Source organism: Pagrus major, chromosome 19 (assembly GCF_040436345.1).
Source record: "Pagrus major chromosome 19, Pma_NU_1.0".
Taxonomy (NCBI): domain Eukaryota; kingdom Metazoa; phylum Chordata; class Actinopteri; order Spariformes; family Sparidae; genus Pagrus; species Pagrus major.
In genome coordinates, this window is record NC_133233.1 from 4,963,621 (window position 1) to 4,991,386 (window position 27,766).

Below are 27,766 nucleotides of genomic sequence, written 5' to 3' on the forward strand. Positions count from 1 at the left end.
TTATGTTTTAAACCCCAGTCTCATACTGTCATATCTGAATCTACTCACTAAAACACTGCAGTATACATATATCTGTAGGCTATCAAAAAGATTGATATCAGCTTAAGGGGGCACTATATAGCAAACTCAGAATTGTAATATTAACAATATTAATGAGGTAACATTACTAACTTAGAATACCTGTCTTTTTCCATCAGTGAATAAACAAGCTGTTATCAGAGGAAACTAAGGTCCATTACTTGTATTCCATCACAGCTTGTTCACCTTTATAAACACCGTGTTCCTACTTTAATACCTGCTTTTAGTCCCGTTAACCGGTGTCGTTCTCCGTTCTGCGCATGCTCACTGCAGAGAGAGAGAGAGCGAGAGAGAGAGAGAAAGAGAGAGAGAGCGAGAGAGAGAGAGAGAGAGAGAGGATCCATGGAGCATATCATCACAGCACCAGTGTTTTCTAAGTCTTCTTGTCCACGATGCACTTTAGGATTTCAATAAGATGCGTGTGTGTTTCCAGATAATCACTTTCTTCGTCGCCGTGAACTTTTCCTTCCAGCCGCTCCGAGCTCAGGGTGAGTGTGTCTGATTTCCACTACACAACTGTAAGCTGTGTGTCCATGTTCCGCCTGTGTGTGCTCTCACAGATGAACCTGAGGAGTGACAGGACAGTGTTTAACTCCAGCATGAAGCCGCTGCATGTCGGGACTAACTTGTTGATTCAGTGACAGTCGGCATCCTGCTGACCCGATACATTCTCTGTAGTGATGTAGTGAGGACATCACGCCAAACTCCATTCACAAATACTACAATGTGACATTCCCTCGCTTATTAGGAGACTTGAACATTTCTCAGACTAGTCATAAATATTTATTCTGAATCTTAAAAGTCCTCTGGTAAATTCGGGAAGCGAAATGTCCAGCAGCCAACACTTTTTTCAATAAAACCTATAAGTCTGAACTAGTTTTCAGCGCTAGCTACCGCCCACTACAGCGTGTCTGCGTTAGGTGTGAAATGACTGTGGGAATAACGAAAAAAAGACTATTGTAAAAGTTTCATTTATTATTTTTGGCATATTTTTTGCGCGCCGAATTGACGAGTCCCTCCTTGGGATTCACAAAAGTTTCTTCATGGTGACTTTTAGGATTACAACTGCGAAAAACACAGCAACAATAAGTGGAGTTAATCCGTTATAAGGGTGAATGTTAGCATGACGCTGAGACGTACGGGGTTAGCGTCCTGTGTAGCGCTGTTCCCGACATGGGACTGTGTTAAAGTTGTAAAGACATGGCGTAGTTCAGATAAAAGTCTCCTTCTGGTTTCCTCCTCCTGATCTGTGGCTGCTGGTAACACAGGGGAGGTTTACATGTACGTTTGTTCGGCTCCTTGTGTCATATGTCGGGGATAGAGAGGAAACAGAGCGGACATAGCGGCTCGGGACAAGTAAAGAAAGACCGTTAGATGACAGACGTCATGAACAGAACAGTTACTCCTCCTGTGACTCTCAGCCTCCAGGAGTCCTCCCTAAGATAACTTGTGAATAAGCAGGTCCTGTTCTGTCCCTGAAAACACATTCACTCCCATGTTATGCGTCATGTTTTAACTGTTCTCCTACATATACATATAACATGTACCTCAGTAAGGCCTGGCAGGCTTCGGGCAGACAGTTATCTTACTTCACACCAGGTACTGGACCAGGTCACGTGTGTAGGTCAGGATTTAGTTCTAAATCACGTTTCAGCAGCTTTACTAGGCGACAAAGAAAGGAAATTAAAGTGCCTGTCGTTTTGAATGGAGTCTGGCCACTGAAAGAAAGAACTGCATGTAAGCGACGTGTGTGAATGAATCGTGTATGAGCTGTTCAGGGTGCTCATTAATTCACTGGGTGTTGTTGAGGCGTTAGGCAAACACAGAGGTGTGTGTTGGTGCTGGAGGACAACTGGCCTTCAAGTTGCTCTCACTTGTTAATTGGCTGAGTCAACATGGAGCAGCCACTTTGTACTCTGTTGTTACATTATTGAGCCATTTGGCGAGGCGTCTTCTGAAGAGACCTTTCTCTTCATATCATGTTGGATGTGTATCCTAGCCTGCGTTTTCAGGGGCTCCATGGGCAGGGTTATAAACTGGTCTAACATGCTGGTGGGTCGGTCTTTGATGTTCAGTCCACATGGGTGCAGGATGTGGATTTGCTCTGGCTAAATATCACTTTGTAAAGTTTTTTTCCTGACACATCTGCCAAGAACATGAAAGAAACACAGCACTCAGATCCTCATTTGGGGTGCACATTGTCTCCTAAAGTCTTGTGACAGTAATAAAGGCCTCAGAAAATCTAAAAAGGTGTGATAAATAGCACCATGTGGGAAAGTGATCAGCTGGTTTCGACTGTAGGAAGACAATGGCTTCTTCTCCATCTTGCTCCCTCTACTTATGTTGTGTAGAAATTCCATAAATTTTTTTCCTCTGCCGAGTTTTGCTAAACTTCTCTCCTTCGTTTCTTTCATGTTGCGATTTGGTTATGGAGGCTAGCCGTGAGAGAATGCATCTGGAACCAATTTGACTCCTCAAAGCAGAAGGGGAAGAGGAGGGAAAGGAGGGAAGTGAACGGCAGCCCTTTTCTTTCCATGTCCACTGTGAGCAGGCATGGGCCTGAGTCCCACAAACCTAATTATAGTTTTCTGAACACAACATTTAAGTGCAGCATACATAGTTGAATTTCTCGGCTATCCCATGGCATAGTGATTTTTGAACTGACTATGAAATATAATGTTTTTCTAACCAGCAACCCCATTGCTCGTGTTGAGTTAAAGCTAGATATACCCTGTGAAGTTATAAAGCCTTACGGTCACTTCTTTGGTTGACTGTTTCTCATTTTTCTTAAATGAGTTCTGTGTAACACTGGAATGTTTCAGACGATCTTAGCGCAGCAGTGAATTTTGCTTTGACTGAGACTACTGACCCCGCTGTGTTCCCTGGAGAGTCTGAGTTCAAAGCACTGTGCTATCGAAGGCAGCATCAGCAGTCTGGTCATAGTTGAGGTTTACATGCTAGTAAACAGCACAGACATTTGCAGAGCAGCAGGACCTCTCAGAGAGCAGTTTAGCTGCACATACATTTTATAAGTTACTTCATATCCAGGTGGAGTAAAGAAAACTATTAATACCTTAAAATATACTACATGCAGCTGCTGCTGTTTTCTCAACAGTTATGTTACCAGCCTGTATTTAACAAAAGTTGACATTTCTGAGTACACTTGGGCGTCACTGATAACATGTTGGTGGCAACAGCTGTCAGCAGCACATTAGCACCACACACACGACTCATAGTAGGTCCACATTAAAGGGCCGATTTGTAAAATAGTTGATTGTTGAGTCTCATTCATTTCAGGAAGTATTGATGCTTTTGATAGGTAGGTCAGGCCTCTAAACTTTGTCTGGAGTCAGTTATTTTCTCCACCAGGCATAAGTCGGTGAGGAAGCATGCGTTAGGTGATATAATGATATGATATAATACATTTTTTGAAAAATCACTTGAGAAACAATTTATGGATAAAACAGTCAGCAGCCCGGTGTTCTTTCTTTAGGCCTAATCAAGTGAAATGCCCTACAAATCAAGGCATATCATCACAGTCATGTAAAAATCATACAAAACTCTTAACATGACCATGAAGCAGTCCTGGGCCCTGATTTACAGTATTGTTCACAATAGTCAAATTTTCCTGAATATATTAAAGGGTAACTTCACCAATGTTACACATTCACGTGTGTTTACAGGTCTTGGGGAGTACTACTGCATATGTAAAAAAAATGAATAAAAGAAAAAAGTAGTTTTTAGCCTGTTGTGGCTCCAGAGGAAGCTACATGTGATCTGATAACTTGCCTCCAGTGATGTCACTCAGCAGCTGTTGCATCCCAGTATCCTTGGGGGAATTAAAAAAAGACAGTGTCCCTTTAATTATGGTAAAGAAAGAATTTTACTGTGCATTGTGCGCATGTGTAAAATAAATGCCTTAAGAGTGTGTGTCGAGCAGCACCACTGTCTATGTGTTTGAAGATACTATAAAAGTGATGACAGAATGTTGTATATAACGGTGTAAAACTTTATAAATAGTGTAATTTGTAACCTGTAAAAAAAGACTATTCAGAATCACTCATACTCACTCATCACGTGACAGCCTCTCCTCAGAAAAGAGAACTTTCCGGCTTCTCCTCCGGGGCTCAGTGGTGGTGGTAATTCCAAAGACTATGGCTGTAGTTTTCCCTGTAAACACATTGCCATCTTCAGCAGTCCCCTCTGGCCCGGCCGGCTGTTGTGCCTCTCTTTGCTGCCAAAGTGTCTCTGGGCTTGAAGACGTGCATGAAGAAGGTGACAGCCAGAGATGGTTATACTTCACGTAGCTCAAAATGCAGCTCAAAATACTTTACAACAAAATAAATTACATGCAATGAGTTCTTCACATGAAATTAGACCTTAAAATTAACATAACATGTTAAAAATGTTAATGTGACATAAGATGAAAAATTACAGTTGAAGTGCACTGCAGCAGTGCAGCCACCTTGTGGAGGAAATCACTGTAGCAGCGATTGGCAGCTCCCTAAAAAGCCCTACAGTGTGATTTTTAATCATTACTGTATACTGTGGGAACATTTAGAGAAGGTTTAACTGTGTCAAAAATTGGATACTGCCCAACCCTAGCCTACATTACCCATACTGCAACTTAGCCACTGAATGACATCGCTGGAGGCAATGTATCAGATTACATGCAGTTTCATCTGGAGCCATAAAATGTTTTAAACTACTTTTTTCACATATACAGCAGTACTCCCAAGACATGTCAACACACTTCAATGTGAAAACAGTGGTGGAGTTACACTTTAAGGAGATAGCAAACACGGTATAAACAATATGGAAAACACAATATGAGCACTTTTTAACTTACTGTTCTTTGTTGTTCTTGTTCCTTCTAGTTGAATGTTTGTTATGTTATGTTTGTGTTCATGTTTACGTCTATGTACATCGTGTGCGAAGAAAAAACAAAGTCAAATTCCTTGTATGTGTTTCACATACTTGGCCAATAAAGCTGATTCTGATTCTGATTCTGATTCTGAAAAATCTCTGATGGTTGATACATTTGTATGACAGCATGTATTGTATTGTCATATAAAATACCTCTTTTGGCTAATTAAAGTAGTGAGTAAAAGAAATAAATTCAAAAGGAGTTGAATTAGAGCAGTTGACACTCAGGATACTGAAAATCAAACAAACGAAGAATACCAAAAGAAGTTCACACACACAAATAACCATAAAAAGTTATGGCTATCATGTTCGCAAATATTTGCCTACACTCATCAAAATGGTTTCCCCCTAAAAATGCTATTTAGAGTAGGGGCTACTAAAGACTGAAACTGAAACAATCAAAAAATAAGAAGTAAATGTCTCAATAAATTAATTGATATGTTGCGGTGACCCACAATATAGACACGTTCACCAAATACTGTGGCTCCTTTAAGACGGGAGCTCAGAGGGGAGAGAAGGGGATTCTGGGAAGTTAGTTTTAGCCGTTTCGCGGCTGTTTCGCTTTAGCCTGTGTTACCGGTGCTGTAGGCTGTTGTTTTGAAGTTTTTCCTGCATTCCCACAATGTCATCAAATAGATATTTGAAATACATGTAGGCATTAATTTATAAAAACTGACATGAATTGATATTTCTGTATGAATTTGCCTCTGTATTCATTTAACATTGATTGAGCCATTTTTTCACTTTTCCATCTTATTTTTCACATTTTATTTATTAAATTATATCTATACATATATTTATTTCTGTATTTATTTCTAGATTGTTTTCCCTTCGCACGCCCCTATGTATTTCCACAAACTAATTTATTTACGTATTAAATTTGTACATATCTTTATGAATTTCAGCTTTATCATGCAAATTGGGGGCTGTCATTAAAATTGTGTCATGAGGTAAACCTTTCACCTTTTGGTTGATCGACATCGGAGTGCATAGATCGACTATACATTCCTTGCTCCCACACCACTGGCCAGGCTCACTATGGGTGTTCTCAGTAGGGCCTGTTTTGAACCGTTGATTTTGTCAGCTTCAGTCCCCTATAAGGGTCACCCCACTTTGCCTGAAATAAGGAGCACCTCTGCTAACATTAGAAAAGGTTCTTGACCAACACACCGCAAAGACATTTTTTGAGGGAGGGGTCTAGCACACCACCTCAGCTTACCAATTTACTGGGGGAAGCCCTGCACCCATGGTGGAGTAAGTGTAAGAAAAATATCCCTCCCCAAAGCTGCTACATGCTCCACTATGTTCACCTGCTCATTTCTAACTGTGTCTGTTGGCTGCTTGGTGCTGAGAGAAAAGCTACCACATTTGTAGCAGATGGGCAGGCATTGAACCCTCTTGATGGTTTCTGCATTTTGTGATTTTACTCCCTGAATGTCACTGCTCTGGTCACAGTAAAATAGAAGTGGATGCTTAATAACATTCGCAAAACTTGCCAAGCAACATATATTGACAATAATTCTGTGAATCAGGTCAAATTAACACTGAAGTAAAACAAGACTGTTAAAGTCCTTGTGCCTGATTCAGAAACACTGTGTAGACACAAAAGGGGTTTGCAAGATGCACAGTTTTTGTATCTCTACTGAAATGTCTGGATGCAGTGAGACTTCAATGGTAGAGCAGTAAACAAACTAAAAAGTTGTCAATAAATTCCTCATGCTCCATTTCAAGTGACACAGAATTCTAATAATCCTATTCAAAACAATATCCAGGCCATCATGATTTATTTGTTCCTGCTTTCCAAAAGTGTTGCACAAGAACTGTCTGCTTGTTTGCAGAGAACCTGCATGGCCTCAGTTTAATCTTCCCTGGCACTTTGTTCAATATAAAGTTATTAAAGAGGGAAAATAAAGCTCCCCGAGCTAACAAGCTTGCTATCGGGCAGTTAGCATAGTGTGTCTAAGTACAGTTTGATCACAATACTTCAACTGAAGTGGACATTTTGAATGCAGGACATTTACTTGTATTGTAGAAGGTTTCCGCTCCTGTTTGCCCTGTTAAAGTTCCTGCATTATGCTGTGAATGAGGGGTGCTCCGAGTGATTGGGCACAGCTCGTTGTCAGCCGATATTTCCTGTAAAAAGTTTGATTGGTGGTCTCTGTGAAGCCCAATCGGAAGGGCTGATCAGAAAAACACACAAGCAAGTTTCTCTACGCACCGCTGAAATGCTTCAGCCAGTGATTGTAACTAGCGCTCATACAGTGCTGTAGAGAGAGAGAGGGTAACAGCATGAGAAGACAAGCTCTGTTGTAGACCGTGGAGTCAGTTTGATTTATCATTTGGGATTGTCTGTTCACAATAAGTAAGCAAATAAAACCTGTCGTCTTGAATACGAGGATCATGCAACGCCATTTGTTTTGATCCCTGCAGCATGAGAGCTAACAGCTAATGGAGCTAACAGCTTACACCAGAGCTAAACTCAGAAGGACAGAGTTTCATTTCAGAGGAACATGAAGTGTTAAACAGTGAACTGCAGTTTAATGTGACAACACAACAAGTCTACAGTAAATTAATGCCTGTTTGAAGGTAAAAGTATTTTGAGTTTGGAGTTACAGACACTTTGCACTTCTTTTGTAGTTTACAGATATCTTTTCATTTTTTTTAATCCTATCAAAATAAATATAATGATTTATTACCTCAACATTTATTGGTGTTTTTTAGTATGCCTCTTATAACTACAAACTATACATGACAATAAATTGAAAAGACATCCTTTTGATCGATGATCGGACGGCACTGCTTCCAGTGAACTGTGAAATCCTGATTGGGGTATCCTTACTGTGAATACAAACTACACACTTCCTGTATCCATTTCGAATTAAAAGCCCTTTAATATTTTAGTGGACAGAAAGCCTTCATTTCTTAACAAGACTTTTATTGTTAAACATTTGCAGGAATGTGCTGTGGAGAGCCCTGACACTGGCTGACAGTTAGCCACTGATCCATGTGTTATGTCTTTACAAAGAAAAAGAAATGAATGAATGAAATGATGGTCTGACCCAACCCAAGAGACAAACAGAGAAAACCCTGTGGGAGTATTTAGCTTTAAAAACTGCAGAAACATTTCACAGTCTACTAACCCGGTATGCAAAGAGGGTAATAAGTATCATTTACTTACCGCTGTGTTCTGCAGCCAGAGTACTCTGCTGTGCTGTTATACCACAGACCATCGTATCCATAGCGCTGTATGGCCACAGGTCTTTTTATTTTCCAAGTTATTTATTTTGCCTGATGAGACCTGAAAGTTGTGTAAAGGATGTGCTTTGGTTGGTTGGCTCATTTGGTCAAGTTGGAGTTCTGTAAAAATGTACTGCTGGAGTCTTTTGTCAATTCAGAATTATAAAATATAAGAATCGTGATTCCTATTTTGATTGATTTTCCTCCCATATCTTTTCATCATTATTAATAATCTTTACAGAGACTAAAAACTCATACTAAACTCAGGTGGAGGACACGCACCTGAGCACATTGCAGACCATTAAGAACTGAGTCTTACCTGGGCTTTGATCTTATTCATGATATGACATTTGCGGGGAGTATAATGAACTGGTTAGTCATGGTCACAAATTGCTTATACCTAGTTCCAGAAGCTCCAGAAATGATTCAAAACTTCACCTGACATTCAGTATTATCAGCTGATAATGGCTGCTGTTTTGGATGAACTGTTCCTTTAAGGAGATTTTGCATATGTTAGTCTTTCTTCCCACTGGAATTCATTCATTCATGATGGAAGATGTGACAAGGGCCAATTTACCTGCAAATGGAAGACTAACTCACTGATGAACTGACAGAGAGGCACTTTAGTTTAAACACCTGACTGAATGTAGCAGAAACAGTTTTCCTGTCGGTGAACCCTCCTCCCTCCGCCCTCCCTCCTTCTCTCTGTTCTCTCCCCCCTCGCCTCACTCTATGTGGCCATATGAGCCTCATTATGTCATTTCCCATTACACACACAGGATACAGTCTGCCGGGTCTGCATCCTTCTTTGATTCTGCTAATTGAATATGAAATGAGGGGGCGGGGCACACTCCACCATCTGGAGGTTTGTGTGTGTGTGTGTTTGACATCTGCTCTTTCTCTGATAGGATTCAGGTGTTACAGAGATTTTGTTGATACGTGGTTGGTGTGTGTGTGTGTGTGTGTGTATGTGTGTGTGACTGTATGTTACCTAGGACACACCTGGTCAGCATGTGGCTGGACTGGTCACTTCAGCTCCTTACATAACCACACAAACACACACACACAAAGAAAGTGGGATGCATCTTTCAGATATTGAGATGCAATGATATAATGCACACAATTTAATTTCTTGTGTACATTACCCAGAATTTCTTTGCATCTGAAAAAAACCCATCAACAACAGTTGGACAAAACCAATGATAATGATGAGGATGGTATGTGTTCCTGACAGCCAGCAGTGTAAAGGTTTGAACAGGTCATACGTTTCAACCAACCAGGTCTAATGCCTTTATTTACCTGTGCTGAAAGTGAGATACCCTAACCCTCTCACTCCTACTGATTTGTAAAATGGTGCTGAACACTGCTTTTAATATTATACTTGACAAGAATGATACACATGCACACACACAGTAACAGATCCTTTGACAAGACCTCTGGTTCCTATAAAAGTCACATGTTCACCAGGTCAATCACAGGAGAGCTTTTGAACATAGCAGGACGTGGGCCTGTCACGCTCCTCTCCCTGTCGTCTGCTCATGTCTCTCTCACAGGTGGCCGTCTGAGGCGTCTGCCAGACCATATTAGTTCAGTATCAGGAAGAAGGTCCATTCATTACTGTCTCTCACTGAACATTGTCAGAGAGGCCGTTTGATGTGCCTTCAGTGATCATAACTTCATTTTCACAGTCACCAGATGTTACCAAATACCTAATGTTCTCTCAGGTCACTCTAATTTCTTCAGCCCCTCCTCATCAGAAAACTGCCATATAGGTCGACTTTGAAAGCAGCCTATTATAACCTATACTGACGTTTTCTTGCTAGGCAGCGACCTCTATTGGCCAAAGCAATTATAACAGCAGCAAAGGAGAAAGTCAGGCAAAGTAGTATAATGTAAAGCGGCAAGTTGGCATAGGGAGGAGGTCATGGATGGATGGATGGGTGGGTGGATGGATGGATGGATGGATGGATGGATGGATGGATGGATGGATGGACAGATGGATGGGTTCAAACAAGTGCAGGACTTTCACCTGGGAAACTGCTGTTGGTGTCCAGTGTGAAGGTTTAATATTGTGTACTGACCAATGGGACATTTTCAAGTTTCATTTGAAACTTTTATGTTAAATACTTGAATATTAAACACTTAGAAGTTTCCTTTAACTTTATATGTAATAATTACATAAACACAATAGAGTTATGTATAAGTCTGCATTAATTTAATGTAATCAGACAGTTATTTAATGTATACACGTTGACTGAACATGAAGGAAACACTTTGAATTAAATGTGATCCTTTACATTGAACTTATCTCATAAAATGTACATGTAAAGAAAATATTTAAAGTCAGTGTAGGAAAAACAACATCTCTTGTTCTCTTCCAAACATGCCCTGTTGATCCTTTAATGCTCAGCTCCCTATGGCATATCTCAATTAATCAATGCACAGGAAGTGACCTTTGACCTCCATCCATTAAACTCTCCCCCCACAGAGTCTGCAGCAGCTCTGAGGAATGCAGGAGGAGAGTGGCTACAGGAGGCTTCCCTGCTCTTTGTGTGTGTCTGTGTATTCCTACGACACACACATGTGACTGTTGTTCATTCTGTTAAACGTAATCGATAAAAACTGTCAGTTGTAAGTTTCAACTGAAATCTTTATCATGTCAACATATTTCTTCATCTGCGTGATGAGTGGCACAACACATGAACTGTGTTTTCCTCCCTCCAGACAGTAGTTGCTTTTATTAATTTGACTGCTTAACTTGCAGAGACCAGGACTGTATATTTCAGCTACTTCATCTGCGTTTCATAGCGCTTTGCGACGGTGATGCAACTTAAACAACAAGCAGATGTGATATTCATTGTGAAGGATCTGCCTACTTGTAGAAAGTGTCATGTCTCTGCTGTGTTGTTTGAAATCCTGTAGTGGAATGATCTTAAAGGGGTATCTGCCTGGAAGGAAGGAAAGCACAGACAAAACATTTAAAAGCATGAAAAACTGCACCACACACTGGAAAATGGCCAGCAGCGGTGTATAATACAGGCAGTGTGGAGTAACTGGGCAGAACCACAGTGGTGCCGTTAGATGACCAACTGCTCCAATTCATCAGTTTTACTGGAGTTAAGGGGAGAATGAAACTAGATATTAAAAGAATAAACTATAAAACTATATTCACAGCTCCTTAAAGCTGCTTTGTAATTGTATATCTGTGTTGGTGAAAATGTTAAGGCACAATATTTGACACATCTGCTGTTGGGGGCTGTCACCAGTCTCTGCTGAATGAGATTGAATTCTTGAATTCTTAATAACTTCAATCCATTACAACTCATGTTCATCTTAAAAAGGCTTCATTTGCTGCTCTCTGAAACCTTCAGATGTCCTATAAGAGTGCCAAGCCACAGCATCATGCCCCCCCTTCCTTCCACTCATACATACACACAGGAAACTGGCTGGCAGGAAACCCAGAGTAATGTTACATTTAAATAGAAGGGGGTGCAGTGAAATTCCTCTCCTTATCGTCCAGCAGCTGGCTCTCAGTCCTGAGCAGGCTGCTACATCCAGATTGTTTGTCATAGCTGTAATAGTGCTTTTTAACTGAAGTGGGGCACCCCGGTAGCTTGATGGCTGGTTACAGAGGAGGGAAAACAAATATGAAGAGAATAGCTCTCTATGATAGTCTACACTCTATGATGAGTGGACTGGTAACAGCACAGTCAGAATAACAGGCCCTTTTCCAATTTGAAATGTATTGAAAATCTACTGTATGCTAAAGTCTGTGTTTCTGTTCAACATCAGCTCAGTTTTGTTCTGTTTGTCCTGCTCTGCTGAGCTCAGCTATGAAGTTTTTGCTACTTGATGCTAGTTTGTGTTTTGTGTCCACTTAAAGGTGCAATATGTAACAACTGGCTGGCTAACTGCTGCAAACTGTAGCTGCCATTAGCTAGTTAGCTCTGTTAACTGGCATCTAGTGGTTCAGACGGGGCTTGGAGCACCAGAGGACTGTTGGTGTTTACACCACTAGGACAGGAACTTTGGATCGGGATGGGCCAAGCATGTTAACTTTAATAGACAACTCTGCAACACAATACTTAACAAGTCTCACGCATTGACGGTGAGACTCACGCAATTGAGCATCTTCACACGGTCACACGCTAATCCTCATATGTCACACGGTGACAATCATAAAAGCCCCTTTTTATTTTTTCCCCTCTAATATATTTTCCTCTGGTGACAACTGAAGAAATGAATGATAATTCTATTGAAAGGACTCTGGAATCTGTTTCTGACAGCAGTGGAAGAGAAAGAAATTATAAATACTGTTAATAAATGTAAAAACAAGATGTCTACTGACTTTAATGAAACAGACATGACAGTAGTGAAAAGGGTTATTGATGGGATTTCAAAACCACTAACATGCATCTGCAGCTTGTCATTACAAACCAGTACATTTCCAAACAAAGTGAAAATAGCTAAAGTAAAGTCATTTTAGTGTAGAGCAGCAGACTGGATTTAAAAACAGAAATCACTCGTTTGCTTGTGAGCTCACTGATACTATGAGCTCAGAGGATTTACAGGACAGGAGCTAGTTTTTGAGGCAGTGTGGGTCAAACACACTACACTTCTGTTTTTCTTTTATCTGTCTCAGAGATGTCAGAAGCACAAAGACCTGCTTTCATTCTGGCCAGTAAGAATTTGTCTGAATTTGTCTTGCTTTATCAGATTTAACAATTATTTTTATTTCTACTTATGCTGGTCCATAATGAACAATATGTAAAATTGCATGAAACTGTTTGTTAAGTTGGAAAAATGGTCCCTTCCCTCAAAGTCTCACTGCAAACTCTTGGTGAAACTTGGCAGCCCTGTAATATAAAAACTGTCATTTCTTTACAGTTTGTTGAAAATTTTTGTTCATTTTGTGAATGCTTTCTACTAAAATTCTTACATTGTGCACTTTTAATGAATTCAAATCCAATATTTTTATATCTCCTCTATCTCTGGTACAGCCTCTATTAACTCCTGAGGGAATTATCTTACTTTTAGCAGCTAAATGCTCCATGTTCAGCAGCCTCTAACAGAATCAATCGATGATTCTTTCCAAAAAACACAGTTTGGTTTGGTTTGGTTTGACCATATGGTATCTATTTTTTCACATTATGTACACAAGACCAACCAAATAAAACCAATAGAATGAGAGACATCACTTTTAGATATATTTATTTCAAAATAACCATGTCTTTTAAAAGCTCTTCATACGTACACACTATAAAATAAACACATAAAATAATGTCTGACTCCCAAACCGTTGATAGTCATCTCAAGACTGTAGACTGTAGACTTTCTGTCGCTAACAAAGCACTGACTGTGAGTGAGATCAAATTAATGAGATAGCCTAAGCTTGCGTACAACTTTAGCTCAGTGTTCTTCAATTTCCCCATCTACTGACCAAAATCTTAAGTGTTCATTAAGTATTTATTTGCTCTGAACTTTAATCACTCTCTGTGACAGAGTTGGGTTGTGAGCTCGTCACTACCACATAGTTGTTTATTTCCTCATTTTTCAACATGAGCTATATTCAGTTTCAGTCAACAACAGAAAAAGTAAAGAAACAAAGAGATGTGTATATGACTTCTGTCTGTCTGACAGTACATTCAGTGCAGTAAGGCAGAGCACGGTGGTCATTATATTCCTCAATCAAATACTAATTTTTCGCATCTAATGTGAGTTTTTTTTTTGTCTTTTTTTGATGATATAATCAAATTGATAATATATGTTGACAGCCCTAATCTCTGACTACCTCAACCTTCTGGAAGAACAAATACTAGTACTAAATCCTTCAAGCTTCGAAGAGGCAAAAGATGCTAACCAGCTAGTAGTAGAGTATTGCAGTTGACCAGTAGTTGAATACCATCTTCTTGGGATGCTCCTGATGATGCTGTTTGTTCAGGTACCATGTAATTTGCCTGTACTATCTGTACTACCAGCAGATCACTGATGATTGATCAATAATCAATACTGGATATCGGGTGGTGAAAATGGCACATGGGCCATGCAGTTGTGGCAGAGAAGGAGGGAGTCAGATGAGTTTGCCTGGGGATGAACTCGGTTTATTGCAGTTGGACTCGATAGGTAGGAGCGGGTTACCCAAACAAGGCTGTGGATTTTATCTGGAATGTTAATGATGAGTGCTTCAGTTTCCAGTTTCCTAAATCAATTAGAATGTGGCTGACTGTAAATGTGTGCTGTAAATCAGAGCTGTTGTCAAGTAGCAGTTCAGATTGTGTACAGCCCCTTTAACTTTTCCATCAGTGAAGTAGCTCTGTAGTTATGGATGTTATTAGTTATTGACAAAGAGAGCTGCATGTGAGGATCACAGTATGTGGAGGGAAATGAGTTGATGTTCACAAACGTCACCATAGGAGCATGTCCAGGGTGCTTTTCATGTGTGAAAAGCCTGGAGTATCATTTTATATAGATTTAATTGCAGTTTGATCTAGTAAAAGGTATATATCATGTCATATAAGCTGTAGATTAAAGATGAATATGTAACAATTTTAGTTGAAAAACATTCAAATATTAACCTTTAAATGATCAACAAACTTTGACATTTAGCAAAGTTAGCAGTTATTCTGGTCATGCTGCCCCCATTTGTTTTAGTATGAATTCGACAAGACACTATTTCTTACATATGGCACCTGGAAAGCACATTGTTGATTGTCACAATCTGTAAGAGGTTACATTATTAGTCGGTAACCTCTAACGTCTCATGTTGACTATTGTAGCACCAAAAGCTGGCCAATAACCAAATGAAACTCCTCAGTGTTGTCTCGTTAATATGCACTCTGCTGGCTGGTGTCTATGCTATTTAATAATGTTTAGTTTGGTTAGAAGTAGAGTGAGAGAAGAAGCCCCACTGTAGAGAGACTGGACTGAGATGTTCTGCTGTTTAAGAAGACCACAGTGATAAGGCTCTCACTACATTTACAGTCTTACTGATGGCATCACGTCATTTTCTGGTGGCTCAGATTTGCAGCTTTACAGCATTTGTCAAATGACTGACAGCTGTAATGAAACAGTAATGAAGACACATCCCGTGTTGTAAGTTTATCAACCTAGAAAGTGAGTACTGTAACACAGTCAGTCTGTGAAGCTAACTGTAGCTCAAACATCTACATAGCAGGGCTTTCAACAGGGTTGTCAATCATTTACATTGTAGGATGATACTAAGAGACGATTGTCATTGCCATAATGGGACAACTACAGTATGTCACTTAATGTCAGTGTCATTGGGGTTATTTCATTTTTTTCTATCAAGAACTAGCTTATATTGCTCCAACCCAAAAAGAGCTCTGTGAGGACAACAGCCCTGTAGGTTTACTGTATAGAAAACAGTCACAGTTCAGCTCTAATTTTGATGATGCCTTCATTATAAACTTTGTGATAAAAATGTACCAGTATTGAAGTGCAATGTATGAATCTGATCCTCCATTCTATGATTATTAAAGCTTTGAAAGACAGTTGATTTCTGAGTCTCATTCTCAGAGTATTCTGAATATTTTTTAGTATTACTATTAATATCTGGCCTTCATTGGTTTGATTTGTTTGTTTTGAATTTTTTAATGTGTCTGTTAATGGTAATTCAATGGTGGTTTACATTGAGCCAAAAACTAACCTGATACTAATTGAATCTATTCATGAGATGTGAAATTTGAATCAGACATTATTGTCTGTAGTTGCTCAACATTGCGTGAAATGTTCTTTGGCATTCCTAGCTTCCATGATTTTCCCACTCCACAAAGACCACACCATTTTTTTTCTATCACAGAGCAGATCTTTGTCTCAGCCAACACTGGAATGATGCTCCTGCTTCTAGTTTGTCTCATAGATGGCCACAAGCTGAACAATTTACACCGCATCCAAGTGTCCACTGAGGATTCGGATTTAGAGTTAATGTGAAATCTAATGCACGGTTGTTGATTGTTGTTGCCAGTCAGAGGACGTCTCCCTGTGCTACTTGTTTTTCTCTCCTCTGTCTCTTTGATGGTAAATAGTTTGGATGTGGTGTTGATTTTGGAGGCAGGCAGGCATGTGCTGAGAAAACGGTGTGACTGATGCAGATATTTGTGTTTTGGAGCCGCAAACTCAATTTGACCATCAGGTGATAAAGAAAAATAGGGATTTGCAGGCAGGACATTGAAGACACAAAAGACACAATTTACCCCCCGATGGTTTGAGTAACCATTCGCAGTTGTGCCACATGTTCCCCCTGGAGAGATCTGAGACTTCATGCTGACAGGTCCCTTATCTCTGGGAATAAGGTATGTGTGTGTGTGTGTGTATGTGTGTGTGTGTGTGTGTGGTTACTGTAGGAAAGTTTCTAGCTGTGATTAAGAAGTGGTCCGAGTTGTGGCTTGTCTAATGTGAACAGGGAGATTGTTCCAGGTCAGGGTTGCATGTGGCTATTGAAGTTTAAGTCTGAGTCTAAAATAACACCAAGATTTCTGACATGAGCCTTTGGTGTGTAAGACAGAGAGGTATGGTAAGACTTGACACTTTGTCTTTCCTTCAGTGCTCCAAAGACAATTATCTCAGAATTATCGTTGTTTAGTTGACGAAAATTTTTCTTCATCCAGTTTTTAATTTGTAGAATGCAATTACACAAGGATCCAATAGGTCCATTGTCACTGGGTTAGGTGAGATGCAAATGTGAGTGTCGTCTGCATAAATATGGTAAGCAACTTTATTATTATTATTATTTGTAAGATTTAGGTAAAGCTTGAACAAAAGGGATCCCAAGATGGATCCTTGTGGAATGTTAGCATTGAGACACATTACTTTCCGTCATGAAGATGGGATTTGACCCTGTTAAGGACAGTTCCAGAGAGTCCCACCCAGTTTTCTAATCCGTCCAACACAATTGTATGATCTACAGTGTCAAAAGCGGCACTGAGATCCAACAGACTAAAGACCAGTTAATTGAGCATGGGTTTTCCAACTGGCAACAAAAACTGTTCCTCCGATTGGGAAAAAGCTGATTTGTGGGTCAGTGGTTAAGGTTAGGGTTAGGGTAAGTCTCCAGGAAATTAGTGTAAGGCTATGTAAAGTGACATGATTCACTGTGTGTGTGTGTGTGTGTGTGTGTGTATGTGTGTGTGTGTGTGTGTTGTCAAAGGTACTGTAGATAGTCTAGGTTTCAAAAACCAATTTCAGACATGAAATATGCAACACTTGCTAGCTTCATCTGTATGTTAAAGTGACGGTGTGACTAGTAATTGATTCTCCAAATTCACAATGAGATTTGTCATTTGATCTCAAGATCACAATTACATTCAACTTTTGATTTATATTATTTCTTTTCAGCACTGATGGCCATACATTTGTTTGACTGTCATATCTGGATTTGAAAAGATCAACAGATGTTGATGTTGGACAAAACACCATCACTAGAATCTAAAATTGTTACAGTCCTCATTGATGAGTGAAACCCTGTGCTCTCAGTATCCAAACAGTTTGTATGGTAGTATACGAAACACACTAAAGTGTAATTTGGACGGCTGAATGAAGTTGAGCAGTGCAGCTGAGGGGCTGGCTACACTGTGCTTCATTCCAGTGACTGAATGTAACAATGCAGCAGAGGGGGAGTTCTTGTTCCTGTTGTGTGTATGCTGAGGCAGAATGGGGCCAGCGCTCATTAGCAGCTAGCCAGGGGCCTCATACTGTACATGACTGAATGGCCTCCATCATCCCTCCCCCTCCCTCAAATTATTATGTCACCTGCCATTGTTCGGGAATGATGTGTGTGTGTGTGTGTGTGTGTGTGTGTGTGTGTGTGTGTGTGTGTGTGTGTGTGTGTGTGTGTTAGAGAGAGAGAGAAAGAGCAACTGTTCATTTGTTCTCAGTTCATCCAGGTCACAAGGTGTACCGGCAGATTAACAAAATCAAATAAGGTCAACAGAACTTGATTTGTGTCATGCACAGCTCTGGGGATGGAAATGTCTCTACATCACCCAGAGGGATTGGACATTTGTACAGACCTTCATGTTCCCAGATGGCACATTCTGCTGACTTTAGTGATTATCTGACCTTTCCTCTAGCGCCACCATGACGTTGACATTTGTATTATTTGTCAAAAGGCCTCATCAGCTGTTCAATGGTTTGACAAGAAATTTGGTCCCAGCATTTGTTTTCCCCTCAAGATGAAATGGAGTTTGGTGATCTCTATTTTCATCGTAGCCCCATCACAGGTCAAAATAAAATTACAAATCAAATCTAGTTTTATTGTCACATACACAGTCATACACATTAGAACATATTGTGAAACTCTTAGATGCCTTGCTCCAGAATAACAAATGAAAAAAAGATGAGTCTACTAATAAAATTGCAAATAGATTAAATAAAATCAAAGTATATAAAATAGAGAGAAAATGTATATAATGTAAAATAAAACCACTGCACAGTATTATATGCAATATAAAGTGATCTTGCATGACAGTGATAGAGCAGGCGCCATGACTGCCATTTATATTGGTGCTATCTTGTTGTCCTGTGCTTTGGTTTATGACTAAATGCCTGCAAAACTAATGATGTTCCATCAGTTTCAGCTGCGCTGGTGTTTTTGTGCTAATTAGCAAATGTTAGCGTGCTAAACTAAGATGGTGAACATGGTAAACATTATACCTGAGTAACAGCTATCAGTATGTTAACATTATTATTGTGAGCACTTACATGTAGGATTGCGACAGAAAATCATTTTCAAGGTATACCATGGTATGAAAATTGGCGATTATTATACAATATACATTTGCTTATCTATGGTCCAGAATTTTACCATCAGAGTGTTCTTAAAGAAATTATATTTCAAGTTTATATGTCCATCAGGACAGTAGTCATAATAAAACAAATAATCCTTCTATTGTTTTCAGGGTAAAAGCTCTAAAAATGCACTGTACGATAAGTCAGCATCAAGCAGCAGACAGACAGGTAGAGACTAGCTGCAGCAGCTGTAGAGACAGATGTTTCCCTCAAGTAAATATTGGACAGCTGGACACAAACACCAACCAAAATGAATGTTAATGTTGTGTCTGCTGGATGTTTAAATAGGCAACAGTTTGCTAACACATTTATAAAACTGTATAAGTTGATTGTGTGTCAGATGTGTTTTCAGCTTGTTCTTCTGCCCCCAAGTGGACACAAAAATAATGTAATGCAGCTGTACACATATTGAGAAGAAATATGACATCTGACAAAATACTGATTAAAGGTTTTTTAGATAGATAAAAATAGACAAATCCAAAGAACAGAGTGTGTGTGCAAGCTAAACTTCATCTATAGATAGAAACACACACTGTTCATGACGCTAGGATTACCACATGAAGCAGTCATTAAACCCTAAAATGCTCAATTTAGGGTACAAAGCAGGTTTTAGTTTTAATCTTGTTCACTCCATTCATTATGCTCTCTCTCTCCACTCACTCACTCACACACACACACACACACACACACACACACATACGGTGGAAGCCTGCTCTTCTTTAGAGCATCAAAGATGAGTGCAACAGACTCAGTGATAGAATCCAGAAACTCCTCCAGTGTCAGGCAGCTGAAGACACACACACACACACACACACACACACACACACACACACACATGGGCACTTCCCCACACACATGAACATACTGATAAGCGGGTGTTATGGTTTTCATCAGTGGTGTCAGGCCTGTAGAGTACACTGACTTCCTTTAAGTCTCATAATGCTGCCAGCAGGGTCAGTATGTAACAAAGGGACTCCTGGCTGGTTGGTCGGGCTGCAGGGACTGGAAGAGAGAGCTCCAAATAAGGACACAAGAAGATCAGAATTTAAAGCCCCACTCATTATTTACTCAACTACATACATTTTCAACTTTCACACTTCAGATTTACATAAATATACATTAAAAAGCCAGACTTCGACTACTTTCACATTTGAAAACGGATCCTGTTTCGGTCACTTTGGAGGTCCCCCTCCCATAAAAAAATCTAGTTGTTCTTTGGAAATGTACTCATTAGTTTTGCATGATGATACATATATATATGATAAATGTGTTTTTTTCATTTTAGACAGAGCTGTTTCCCCCTGCTTCAAGTTTTTTGCTAAGCTAGACTAACCATGATTGAATGATTTACATAAGTCATACTGAACTGAGTCAAAGATGTATTACATTAATCAAGTTCAGTCAGGAGAGCACAGTGCAGCGTCTGGATGCTATAGCTATGGAGCTAAATCAGGGTCAAATGTTTTGTACTTGAAAAAGTAAAATTTGAAACTGAAATTTCAAGTTTTGATCTTGAATTTTGAAAAATACATCAACGTATTCAAAATAATAATAAATGTACAAAAAGTTTGTTCAGGTTAAAAACAATTATGATCAACTCGTAATTCTTTTGAATAAATCATTTATTTTCATTTTTCACTTTCATATGTTTTGATATTTGGGCTCCTATTTCTTTCAGTTGCATGTTTTATCTTTTCAGATTCAGATCTTAGTTTTTTTACAGTTTCAAATCTTTTTTTCAGTTTCAGATCTTGCTTTTTCAGTTTTAGATCTTTTTTTTCAGTTTCAGATCTTTCTTTTTCAGTTTCAGATCTTGCTTTTTCAGTTTCAGACTTTTAAATATGCTCACACAGAACCTCTCACAGGGACAGCAAGAGCAGGAACGAAAGCAGGAATCCGCATCTGTAGATCAGGAGATGGCCAGGTTATAGATATGAATTTTATTTTGCATGTTAATTTTAAGGTAATTTCACTACTTAGTGTTATATGATCTCATATAACACTAAGTAGTGAAATTGTGTGTGAGAGGTTCTGTGTGAGCATATTTAAAAGTCTTTGTGCAGCTGCAACTGCCAGGTTATCATTGACACTCTGGCAAACACAGAATTTAACAATACACATGAACACATTAAATGGCAAAAGCTCAAACTTTTCCACCGCAGGCTACTGCAGTCTTTTTCAGCACCCCATGCATTCCTGCAACCACAAAACAGAAATTAAAATCAAATTAACAGCATTATCTGTGTTTTTCATGCAGTACATAGGCTAACGTTACTACCTACTACTGCGTTAGCAGCTACTCGATGCTAACGTTAGCCCTATGCTTAACCTCTAGCTTTGACAATTCACCACTTAAAAGATGTCAGAAACATTGTATGTTGTTACAAAACGACCTCTCATTTTGATATTTATCACGATTTCCCAACCTTATTTTTCTCACCTGTGTGCTGGGTCCAGCAGGTGAGCCAGCAGAACACCGGACGCCATTGCCAGCGGACACTGCGAGGCATTCACAGTGCTATGTGGAAATCGGACATTTCAGTACTTAAAGTGTGGGTGTCTGTGCACAATCTGGCCTGATTTTGTCGCTCCTGTACTACAATTGGTCCTCAGTACTGTCTAAAACAGCTTCCACATCTCACATCTAAACAGCCTTGGAAATTAAAACAGTTTTAGCCGTGCAGGATATTCGTGCATGGTGTGCAAATGGAAGTTAGTCACTGACAGCAGTTTTATCCTACGTTCCCTGAAGGCAACATGATAGGGGAAGGTCTGTAGCCTTTTGGTTAAGCTGTCTGTCATGATTCCACACCTCTCTCAGTTGATGCCACGCCCCCCACGCTAGATCAGGGTCAAAAGTCTGAAACTGAAAAAGCAAGATCTGAAACTGAAAAAGAAAGATCTGAAACTGAAAAAAAGATTTGAAACTGAAAAAGAAAGATCTGAAACTGAAAAAGAAAGATCTGAAACTGAAAAAGAAAGATCTGAAACTGAAAAAAAGATTTGAAACTGTAAAAAAACTTAAGATCTGAATCTGAAAAGATAAAACATGCAACTGAAAGAAATAGGAGCCCAAATATCAAAACATATGAAAGTGAAAAATGAAAATAAATGATTTATTCAAAAGAATTACCAGAGTTGATCATAATTATTTTTAACCTGAAAAAACTTTTTGTACATTTATTTTTATTTTGAATACGTTGATGTATTTTTCAAAATTCAAGATCAAAACTTGAAATTTCAGTTTCAAATTTAACTTTTTCAAGTACAAAACATTTGACCCCGATTTAGCTCCATATATAGCTCGCTCACACTGGAGATATTATGTAGTTCATCCTGACAGCAGGGCATGTGCAGGTCAACAGAGTTTGAGTTTCCTCATAAAAAAGCATCTTCTTAAATTTTATTTCTTTTTAAAATGTCTGAAATATTTTGTCTTGACTGTCATCAACAGTAAAGTTTTAAATGTTTCTGTATGTGTTTGTGGCTAAAAGTATTGATAATAGACTTATGAGCCGGGGCGTATTCGTTATCAGCTTTCTATTGTTCTGCATTTAATGCATATGAAGGAAACGGACACAATGATAAATGGACATTTTATCATTGATGACAGTCTCAGTTTAATAATGACGTCTCTATATGACCTACATGAGCAAACAGGACCATCAGTGAGAGGAGAGAGAGCAAACAAATGCATTACTTCAGATGTTGAACTGATTTACATCACTCTGCGCTCTCTGTTGAGGGTTCAGTGATAGTAGCCAGGAATTACCTTTAGCCTTGGTTAGCATGTACCCCTTATGTCCCTTAGTTTAACCACTATTTTATCCTGATGCTGCTGTCTGAAAACAGAAAAAACAACTCTACAAGTGTCAGGTGTTCAGTGGTGTGCATAAATAGTGATAACTTAGAAAAAATGAAAACACTTCATAGTCATTGACTATTAATCTTTGAATTGTATTACTCTTTGAAATAGAGTGTCACCATGTCTGATTTTTGGTGTGAGCTGTTCTTTTAAACTTAGAGACAGAGATATAGTGAATTATAACAGATTATCCACTGTCCCACTGCCTGCATGTCTGACCTGCATGTGTACAGTCCTTACTGGAAGAGTCCAGCCTAACATCACTGTGTTACAGTGCTGTGTTGTGAAGTCCACATATGAGGAGGTGGAGGCAGTTTTTTGACAGGAAACTCAGCCAAGTCATTACTGGAACCCAGGGCAGGGCTGTGGTTTGGAGCTCTGCCGCAAGCCAACAACTCCTGTCTGTGTGTGTTTATGATGCTGTTTAGCTGTGAGACACATCGGTATTATTCACAGTATATGAGTGATATGAATGTTGTATTGAAAGGATGATTATATCTTTGCCCCAACACCAAACATTGTCCAACATTGAGCAACAGTCAATATCTGAAGTATGATATCAAATATCAAATCCCATAGGCTTTTTGTCGAGGAAACCAGGGCGATGCTAACTTGGGTTACAAAAACTACAAAAACACATCATTGCTACACCACTCTATAAGCTGCTTTCTCAGTCTCCCAATATTGTGATATTTGTCATTTTTATGATGAGGATGGCTGCCTAAACTAGGGGTGCCCAAACTTTTTCCCTTGGAGGCCCATAGCTGAGAGTTAACGGTGGGCCATGGGCTACAGCACCACCCACTGCACTCTATTGTAAAGATGCAAAATGGTACTAGGAATTTTCTTAAAATGTCTTCCTGCGCAAAATGTCACTCTGCCTGTCATGCTCCAATGAAGAGATGAATAATTCTGAAAAATTATGATGGTTGCTACATATTTTAAGAGCATTTTTACCTCACAAAAATCTAACAGCATTAGTCTACCATCATTTATAACAATGTAAGACCCTAACTGTAATGTGTCTGTCTGCAGATCCCTCCTGTTGCCACCATGCTGCCGAGTTCTCGCCTTGCAAAGAAGCTTGTGACCAGGTATAAACACACACACACACGCACACACACATTCACACTCACACAAGCCCACTCCTCGGCCCATTGTAGTCGGCCTATGAATAGAGGGTTTTGAAGGGGAGTGGTGTAAAGTTTTTTTTGTCTTTTGGCTCTTTGAAGTGCAGAATAAAAGTTCTGTCTCACAATGTTTCAATTGGGAGCAGGTGATGCTCTCTCTCTCTCTCTCTCTCTCTCTCTCTCTCTCACACACACACACACACACACTCACACACACTCACACACCCTGAAGCCCCCATGTCCTTTATGGCGCAGAGACACAAAGTAAACGTGAAAGAAGCTTTTCTCTGCAAGCAGCAAGCAGGCAGAGTTCAAACCTTCCTCCTGTTTCTGAAGTGGTGGAACACTGAAGAGGGATGTTGAACAGAACTTACTTGCTCTTATCGGTTGACATCCCCATTTTGCGATCCAAAGAAATAATGAAGCAGACGGAAAGAGACATAAAATAGGAAAATAACAATTTAAACAGATAAAGAAGGACAAAAATTAGTGAAGAGGTGGAGGCAGGAGGTGGGAGGTACACCTTAACAGAAAACATGAGAAAAGGAAGAGAAGAGATTGATGAGGATGAAGAAGATGAAGAAGGAAAGATAATAGCCTTTTAGAAGTGTAATGGCCTCAACATACCCTTCAGGGTTGTGGTTAAGGTCTTGAGTGTGTGGGTGGGTGTTGGTGTCTCAGGCACTGGGTGTCAGGCCCATGCTGTAATCACCAGGACCATTTTAGCTCTAATGGAAGCTGCCTTGTGCCTGGTCACACCCAGAACATGAGCGGTTCTTCAAAGGTTCTATTTGTAGAAGCATAATGGCACTTTTTTTTTTTTTTTACAACAAATGAATGAATCAATATAAAGATCCTGATGTGGTTCCAGGCTGGTTTGATACTGCTGGTCTGTCTGCACTCGGTGAATGACGTTGAGGTACTGCTCAGGGATACTGAGCAGTACCTCTGTTTTCTCTCCTGTGTTAATAATAAGGAACTTAAAAAGATTATCCTGGAAAACACGTCCTCCACAGAGGATATGTGGCAAATCTATTTTTGACGGAAGCGGACCAGCAGCTGGTGCCGACTCAGGCTATACAGCACAACAAAGTCGGAAATATTGGCAATAAACACACTTAAAACAGACAAATAACAGAACTAACTATTTAACAACATACTGTAACCTACTCAACCACAGCAGAAGCACAAAAACCAAGGATAAAATGATGACATGAACACAGTCTGAGCAAGTCAACATCAGACTCTGCTTCTGAAACGCTCTTGGTGGGATATGAAGTTGTGTGGAGGACTGAACAAACAGGAAACAGACATGTGTCCAGTGGAATCAAGGGGTTAGACCTCCAGAACCTTTGTTTTTCTCGTCTCTCAGGGCTTCCATGCTTTAAAGTTATCATTGTGTTTTCAACAACTGGATGGTTCTTTTTTTGAAAGTGCATGCTCCAGATGACCCCCCCTTTTTTTAAAGGCAATAAAAAACCCAGTATATTGCCAGACCATGGTAGATTAGATTAGATTAGATTAGATTAGTTTAGATTAGAGAATATTGAGAATCAAAAACACGTTTCAAAATACTGAACCGTTTTCAGTTTGGCCCAAATTCTTTTTGTACGGTGACCAGACTGAGTCTTAAGGATCAAGTCTGTAGGATCAATCACTGAGCCAGGCTTAACGATCATTTCACTGATCGATCCTGTTTTTATCAGAAGAGAGAACAAAGCATCAAAGAGAACACTGTCGAAGATTTCCAGAGGAAAACCTGAAGAAGCTTTTAGCTGATGTCAAAGGATCTGAGCTTCCTCAGGAACAATAGTCTGGATTAAGCCTTATTGTGCTATATTATTGCTACATTGTCAGCTAGTGTGAATAATGTGAATTCCTGGATAAAAGATCCTCATCTGTGATTATCTGTAGTGCTCCACATGATATTTGTTCCTCAGGTGCACTGCAGTAGAAGGGTGATTACATGACATGGTTAACAGTACTTTCTACCCATGTCTTTGAAAAGGAACTTATTTTAATTTTAGTTTTAGTTACACTCTCATGCTCGTTCATCTGTTTCTGTCTCATTTTCTTTTAACTGTGCACTGTCCCTCATGCCTCTCGGTGGACTGAGAGCTGTTTTCCCTCTTACACTGTGTTCAGACCAAATGCTTGGAAAATATTCACTTTGCGTTACTCACGTGAGTTTGATCACGGGGTTCTTAATTTTTACTGACGTCTACTTGTGCAAGTAACGCGAATAAAAATGACCACATAGGTGTGGCACCTAGCTCAGTGAATGAAGAGATTTCTCTATGATCTGACTGCAGTCTGCCAGATGACAAGCAAACAACTTTTAAAATGCGTGTTCCCTGAATGGAGTTTGGATCGATAAGAGCATGTGCTGTGCTCAGCTCCTCGTACAGCTCTGGGTGTCTGCAAACAGCCGTGATTAGTGACAATTATTCTTCAATGTCCAGTCATCAGCGACGTTAACGTCACGACGTCAGTGTGAACGTCAATAGGCTTTCTCGACACAGCGTCATGCAAAAATCTGGCTTGAGTACAATATTTTCAATTTCGTGTCAAGCAAAAATTCGCGTCATGAAGAAGTCTTCAGACCTGCATGAGCGAGACTGAACGATGATGCCACTATAGGGCTGTGCCTGGACTCTGAGAATCTGTAGCTACTGTATGTAATTAGCATTTGCATGTATTCATTCTTAAAGAGCAACGGCCAGTGGATAAACTCAAACACCTGGCTGTCCCATGGTGTGACTTCATCAACCAGTCATTCCTGTTAATAGGGCTGGTCCTGCTTCACTGCCACTTCACTGCCATCCAACCAGAACCAAGAAAGAGAAAAGTCCATTCAGAAGACACTTGCCAAATTCTGTAATAAACTTTGGTTTTATAAACATTAAATCCCATTGGACCTCTGCAGTTATGGTCTCATTATCAGGGGTAATATGGAGCTCAAAAGCTGTAATTATCAATCTTACAGGTGCACTATATGGTTTGGAGAAGACATTTTAATGAGAAGACAAAGATCTTCATTGACTGAATTTTTTTATGTCTTCACAAACTAAATAAACTTGGGGAAATTTTTTTCCCTCTGAGAAATGTATTATTGTATTATTACCTCAGTTTGAAGTTCTTCTCCCCTTTTGAGAAGGGTTATGTTGTGTTATGTTGTGAGTTAGTTCCATGTTTAATGTACTGGACTAGTTACTGTACTAACTCATTCCACACTGGATCGTGCTCTAGTGATGTGATTTCTAAATCTCTGCGGTTCATTTGGTGACTATGACGCCAAACACATCTGTAAATCAAAGGGATTTCATTGCAGCTAAACACCACAGGAGTTATTTCTACTGTCTGACATACCTTCATACGTAGAGAGGGAATCTATGAACAGAATTTGCTTTTTTTACTCTTGTTGGAATAAAAAAACGATAGATTCTCCGGCCTTTACGGCACATGATTAGAACCTGCTGCTTTACTTAACGTTCTTTCTTCGGCATGTGCTGTTTGATGAGCCCGACACTGGAGAAAGAAGCCATCAGTCTGCCAGCAGGCACTTATTCACCTTTCATACAGACGGAGAGACTGTTACAAATGGCGTGCTTGGCTCATTGGTTTTCAGAGTTGGCCTTTGTTGCATCAGAGAGATTTTTTCTTTGATTATCTGCCAACAAATCACTGTTGCTCCGTTCGGTGTTGTGTTTTCCATGAGTTCAGC

General features: G+C 39.6%; 1 protein-coding gene across 1 annotated transcript in view; it reads left to right on the forward strand.

Annotated features, from left to right (window-relative positions):
• The first annotated feature begins 452 nt into the window (after positions 1-452).
• Positions 453-27,766, forward strand: part of reck (reversion-inducing-cysteine-rich protein with kazal motifs) — an 84,645-nt gene continuing 57,331 nt past the window's right edge. Inside the window, exons 1-2 of the mRNA XM_073488119.1 lie at positions 453-566; positions 23,948-24,006. Coding sequence (XP_073344220.1) covers positions 494-566; positions 23,948-24,006 — 132 coding nt within the window. The 5' untranslated portion in view covers positions 453-493. The remainder of the gene's footprint in view (positions 567-23,947; positions 24,007-27,766) is intronic.